General features: G+C 36.8%; 1 protein-coding gene across 1 annotated transcript; it reads right to left on the bottom strand.

Annotated features, from left to right (window-relative positions):
• Positions 1-520: 520 nt before the first annotated feature.
• Positions 521-1,459, bottom strand: Or6c2b (olfactory receptor family 6 subfamily C member 2B). Its single transcript, NM_001000055.1, has one exon. It carries the CDS (start codon positions 1,457-1,459, stop codon positions 521-523), a length of 939 nt encoding a protein of 312 aa, NP_001000055.1.
• Between the last annotated feature and the right edge of the window lie 5,547 nt (positions 1,460-7,006).

Genomic DNA, 7,006 nt, shown 5'->3' on the forward strand with positions numbered 1-7,006 from the left:
GTGTACACCAAACGGTGATAGGCTTACCGGATCTCCATTGTGTGTATTCTGAGATGAACCAGTGAAGAATCAGTAACGTGTTCCTGCTTAGCACTGGAACTATGATCATATTTAAATGTAGTATAGGTTTTAAAAAATGTCTTTAATTGTTATTGATGAGTCAGGACAAGAGATTGAAGTATTCTCAAGAAGTGAGACATGATTTAGTGAGTGAAACATGGGTATCGAGCTTCCACATCTTGAGAAGGTCACATAACCAGAGATACAACTGTCAATTGAATGACATTGGAAATGTATGTAGCCTAATCTTTGGAGAATACAATAATTGAAGGAATTATTCTAAATAAAATAAACTTAAAAGAAGGTGAAACAACTTACTTGATTTCCATTTTTGGATTATGAGAGAAAACTCTTTCTTAGGAAATCTATGTGATAAGAGGAAAGCACACAGATTGTCAAGTCTGTGAGGTGGATGCCGCTCATGGCGACTTAGACTTATCTTTAAGTCAGGCTGAAAAACTTATTTCTTTGTGAGAAGGACAATTCGTTTTACTGTGTCTTTGAAAGCCTCTTTCACCTGCTTGTTTCGAAGTGTATAAATGAATGGGTTGAGCAAAGGGGCGACTGATGTTGTGAGCACAGATACAACCTTATTGATGGCTACCCCTTCCTTTGCTGAAGGTTTGATGTAGATGAAAATACAGCTCCCATAGGTGATGGAAACCACAATCATGTGGGAAGAACATGTAGAAAAGGCCTTTTTTCTTTGTTGAGCAGAAGGAAACTTTAAAATGGTCTTGATGATGTATGTGTAGGAGAGAACAACACATACCAGAGTAATGATGAGTGTCAGTATGGCAAAAGCCAAGACAATTTTCTCTATAAATACCGTGTCTGAGCAGGTTATCTGCAGAATTGGAGAGGCATCACAGCCAAAATGATCAATCACATTGGAGTCACAGAACTCCAGCTGGAGGCCTAGACCAAGAGGTGGGAGGATGATCAACAGGCCAGCAAACCAACAGGAGAGGACTAGAACTGTGCACACTCGGTTATTCATGATGGTGGTGTAGTGCAGGGGCTTGCAGATGGCTACATAGCGATCATAGGACATGGCAGCAAGGAGGAAAAACTCTGTTGCTCCAAAGAGGACAATGAAAAACAACTGAGCAGCACAAGCATTGTAAGTAACAGTGTTATCTCCTGTAGCCATCATGTACAGGAATCTGGGAATACATACAGTGGTAAATGAGACTTCTAAGAAAGAGAAATTTCGGAGAAAAAAGTACATGGGTGTCTTAAGATGGGGACCCAAAAGTGTCAGGGTAATAATGGTGAGATTCCCAGTCACACTCAACATGTAGGTGAGAAACAGAAAAAGAAAAATTAGAACCTGTAGTTTTGGGTCATCTGTCAGTCCCAGCAGGATGAATGTTGTTATTGCTGTATGATTTCTCATCCGTGTCTTGTGCAAAGTCATGAGTGTTTGGACCTGAAGAGAGAAGTGTCAGAAGAACCTGGCAATGTAGCCTGAACAAAGACATCACAACCAGTGAGCCTGTACACATGCAGCTTTCTTTCACTTGACAATCAATTTGTTAATATAACTATGTCATTGGTGTCCTTGTTGGTGGCTTCTATGGAAATATCTGTATCATCCTTATGTATATAATTCTCTGATATTTCTATGTTTCAAATAAAAACCAAACCAAACATAAATCATGTGTTTGCGTAAAATACAATTGTCTCTGCTATTTTGCCTTAAGGTATAAATTGTCTCTTACTCTTTCTAGAAGAACTCTTAGTAACTCACAAGTTCTTCACTCCACATTCATCTTTTTAAATTTTTCTTCATTCCCACCATTCCATCATGCTCTATGTCTAAAACCAAGAAATATTTGCTAGTTAGGATTTTATGTTGATCACCTTGTGCTATTGTCATTATTTTTAACAGTAGCGTTTCACTGTAAAGTGACAGCTTTGTTGTTTGAACTCAAATTAACTTTAAATAAGGAGATGAGAGGTGTAAAATGCAATGTTGTGCCTTTGGTTTTTCATTCCTGTATTTGGCAATGAAAAACATTATTTTTGTAAGTTTTTTGAGATCTCTGAAGTGGTGGTGTAAGGAAACTTCCTAGAATTTGTACATAAACATGACATAGTCCTGTTGTGACACTTTAGGTAAAGGATGAAGCCAGCCAGGATGGTCTGCAAGGCTGCCCACTTCATAGCCCTGACCTCTTAGTCAGACCTATTTTTCAGCTTCTGTTTCTAAATGATTGAATTTCTGCTGTTTCACTACCTGAGTCATTCTTCCCACTACCCCATCAACCATTTCCAACCATTGTTTTTGTTGTTTTCAGGTTTGTAAAAATCTATATCCCTACCTCTATCATCTACCTATCTATTATATCTACCATCTATTTACCATCTCTCTCTCTCTCTGTCTGTCTATCTATCTATCTATCTATCTATCTATCTATCTATCTATCTATCTATCTATCTATCTATCTATCTATCTATCTACCTACCTACCTACCTATCTACCTACCTATCATCTATCACCTATCACTCATCCATCGATCTGCTTACCTACTTACCTTATTTACCCAAACATATAGGATACCTGGGTCCAGATAAATCAGTAAACAAATTACAAAAACACACTACCTTTCTTTTTGGCATTCCCCACTGTCCATTTTAGTACCTCCAAGCATTCAAGGGTTTCTCCACTCAATTTTATATTTTTCAGCAACCACAGTAGGATATTGGCTTAGTCATGTCTCCTTTTAAGCTTCATGTCAAGACTTAACCCTCACTGAAATTTGTTTTAAAGCAGCTGTTCTCATATGTTTACCCTGTAAAAGAAAGTGTAATAAATTTATTCTCATAAAGAAAATAGTAGTTTATAATAAATAATATACTAGTGTAGTGGTCCTCAGTAGTCTAAATACTGTGTGACCCTTTAATACAGTTGTAATGACTCCCAACCATATAATTATTTTCATTGCTACTTCAAAACTGTAATTTTGTTACTGCTATTAATTGTAATGTAAATATGTGTTTTCCAGCAACCTTAGGTGACCCCTGTGAAAGGGTTGTTTGACCCCAAAGGAGCCATGACCCATAGATTGAGAACCACTGCACTAGTTTGTAATTTTTTTGATTATTAGTAGAAATTAATTATCCAATGGCACCTTTAGGCTAATGCAAGGATAAGTTCTGCAAAATTCTGTATTAGAAAATAAAATAAAGGAATTTATTATGTTTTGAAATATTTATCTCAGTTGTACTAAATGTGTGTCTTTCTAAGTGAGCATCAAAGTTATTTTAGGTTTCTTAATTTTCTTATTGTTCAAATAAATACCAACCTCTATTCACTCTTATAAATATTTAGCAAGTATTCATTATTTACAGAGCATAACACTGAGACTAGGAACAAATTATTCCCAAAAGTTCTTGCAGGCTACAACAGTAGCAGATATTTCCTTTTCTGTGGTATAGCAACATAAAACTGCAGCAAAGACTTGGCTTTAAATTTCAGGTAACAAATGATTAAATGATTCCATTGTTGCTTCTTGACATTTGTTCTTAATTATCTTGTCTGCTACTCATAATTTCTTCCATTCGTTTAGATTGACTTCCTACCAAAGTTGACAATCAAAACTGTCATCAAAACCCGAGTTAGCAAGGCTCAGGGTTCAGTGTTCACAGAAGTGATTTTGGAACAGGAAGAACTGCCCCTCTTCTTGGCTGATGGGAGAAAGAGAGAGAGAGAGAGAGAGAGAGAGAGAGAGAGAGAGAGAGAGAGAGAGAGAGAGAGAACCTTACCATGTACTTTCTAGAGGAATGCTGACAGACAGTGCTAGATAAGATTCATTTATAATTTTATTCTTTCCCTCCTTTTCTTCATTTAATTGTATAATGTTTAATTGTATAATTGACATAAACTTTTTAGTTTATGTCAGCCATTGACACTCTCATACTAGTCCCTACTACAATATTCCTTCCTTCTTATCAGAACTTTTATCATTCTATTTGCTAGAAAGGATCTTAATTCAACACACACACACACACACACACACACACACACACACACACACACACACTTAACATTCAAAGAGCTTGAAACAGTGGTGTGTCAGATTTCAGAACTTGTGTTTTAATACAGGATAAACAGATACAACTTCTAAAATGCTGCTAAGCCTGTGGCAGCATAGCCCTTGGGTCTACCCTCACTTTACATGCTAGCAAGCACAGCCAGAGTCTATGTTAGGCTAGAAAAAAATTTTCTGGGAGATCGAGATTTATTTATTTTTGTAGTTTGGACCAAATAGAGCTTGAAACAAAGAGAGACAGTGAATAATAACCTTTGCCTCTCCCCTCTAAATACTGCTTCAATTAATATTAACAGACATTCCCCAGTGATTTAATCTATGCAAAGTCACATAGTCAGTTTAGGAGTTCTCAGAGTGTTTAAGATTCAGTTTCTTTTCTTCACAGAGTCTCTAATTATTGAGTTCTAAAATATGTTTACTATATTTTGATCTTTCTCATGTTTAGAATGAATAAGTTTAGGTTCAAGAAGAGTTTGGATGCTGCATCTCTTCCAAAGAGTGCTGAAGATTTTAGTACCTGCTGGGGATGGGAGGGTTCTTCTAATACTTTCTGAAACAGATATAGTCTATACTCTTTTAGAAGAGTAGTTTTTTGGTAGGTGTTATTTTTCCATAGTTTATTATTTCTATTAAGTAGGAACTGTCTTATCCAACTTACAGTTAGGAAAAGGAAAGACTGACCACTATACAATAATTCCAGCTTTGTTTCCTCAGACTAATAGTTTAGCAGAAATGATTGACAATTGCTTCTCTCCCTTTTCTGAAATGTCAGTTGTGATGAAGTGAATTCCAAAATTTAAATCTGTTTGCTCTTTTTCTGCATTTTGAGAATATGATAAAAATATATCACAATCATACTTGCTGTTTGATGGTTATTCTTTGGAGGTCCTTGAGAGAAGCACAATTTGAGGAGCAGTAGCTGGCGAAGAAACTTGTGTGTGCTCTGTTCCCAGTCACACTTGACCATCTCACCACAAACCCCAGTCTTCACATACACACACAGCTCTCTCCTTTCCTCACAACGGTCAATTGTAAGTTAGATTTTCATTGCTCCTTCTCGAATGAGGTCAACCTTAGTTCCCTTCCCTCTTGCCACCTCTAAAATTACATCTTACATTAGATTTCTCAGCACCCTTTCTGTTGAAAGGTTGGGTGATATCAGGAAAAATTCCAGCCTGTCAGAGGTGCTTATCTATCTTCAGGGGTTGGGAGGTGGGGAGAGGGCAGACGCAGGCTTCTGTAACTTTGGTGTTTGTTTTATGTTGTTACCAGTCACACAGAGCGACTGCATGAACAAGAGTCCTTGGTGACTCAATTTCAGAAGTTACTAACAAGTTGTTGGCAGCATAATCCACTTCATGGAAATTTGTTGAGCAAAGGGAAAATGTCCTCTGAGACCTTGAGGGTGGTTTAATGTCATCTGAATTCTGTTTGGATTTTTTCATTGAGTATACATTTCTTTTTGGATTATGGAGTTCAGGATGACCTTCAAGTTCTGATTTTGTCTCCACTTTTGAGTGCTGGGATTAGAGGCAAGCTCTGCTGTGCCCTAATCATTTGTATTTGACACAAATCTCATGCAAAATGAAATATTTACTCTTAAACAAAATAAAGGAAAAAATCCATGTTTTTTAGATGTAAATTCTGAAAACTGGAGAACTGACCAGTCAGGAAGCCTCATAACTCTGGTTCACGATGAAAGCATATTTTTTTTTTTTTTTGTTCTTTTTTTCGGAGCTGGTGACCGAACCCAGGGCCTTGCGCTTCCTAGGTAAGCGCTCTACCACTGAGCTAAATCCACAGCCCCGATGAAAGCATATCTTACTTCAAAGATCACATTTCCTTAGCATGTCACATTATGGCTCCCCTCCCCATAAGAGGTTTATCAACATTTAAGCTTCAAACTTGGTGGTTTCCTCATGTTACCCTGATTAAAATCTTCATAATATAACTTTCTGACTGCAATTTTTAAAAAGACAAGCAAGAAAATTGCGTTATATATTTGAAGCCAACAGAGATTTTTCTTTTCAAGTACTGACATAAAAATTGCTTGGTATCTGGGTGTTTGCCCTGACCTATTACTGCAAATGAAGGTTAATACAGTTTATTTACTTTGATTGTTTCTCTGTTTCTCACCGTGGTCTTTGTGTCAAAGGATGGAATAGCTGCTTATAGGCATGCTTCTGTTGCCCTCACTGAAGGAGGTGTCTCCACTGTGCATCTCAGTCCACTCAGTGCTGTTCAACTGAGGGTTTTTACTTGACCAAATTATGTCATATCACTCCTGACTTCTTGTGTTTGAAAGTTGTTGACTGAACTTTTTTCCTAGAGAAAGGGATAAGCTGTAAAAAGAAATATGAGACAATTTTTTGAGCAAAATTTTATAGAATATTTTGATGGGCTATGGCTGAGACTAATAATTTTCTGAATCACATTCTTTGATTTGAAACAAAGTTACTGGATGCTAATTTTATTGATTGTGGTGAAGTGTTGCAGTAGAACACTTTCCCTCTCTCTTATAGATGGTGTTCCTGTGTGATGACTATAAGACTAAATGATGTCTCTAAAATTATTTTAATTATCATGTTGTACAACCCTCATATCTCTATAAAGACTACTTTAGACTGCCATAAATTCTGGTGGTCTTCTAAATATGCTTCACAGAAATCCATTTTTTCTAGAAACTTATTAAACATAAATTTAGTATGTGTGTAAAGTATTGGGTCCCTCTCTCATCCTACAGGTCTCTGAAGTGGAAATTTCCGTTCCTTTTGGAGACTCAGGTATGTCATTGATATTTTGCTGAAGCAGATACAGGTGAAAGGAAGTTTTGGTAAAGCAGACATGTGAAAGAATGTTGAAGCAAACACCTGAGAGATGCATGATGT

Source organism: Rattus norvegicus, chromosome 7 (genome assembly GCF_021556685.1).
Source record: "Rattus norvegicus strain SHRSP/BbbUtx chromosome 7, alternate assembly SHRSP_T2T, whole genome shotgun sequence".
Taxonomy (NCBI): Eukaryota; Metazoa; Chordata; class Mammalia; order Rodentia; family Muridae; genus Rattus; species Rattus norvegicus.

Excerpts from the sequence above, each read along its gene's own strand:
- Or6c2b (NM_001000055.1), bottom strand. The coding sequence starts at position 1,459 with ATGAGAAATCATACAGCAATAACAACATTCATCCTGCTGGGACTGACA.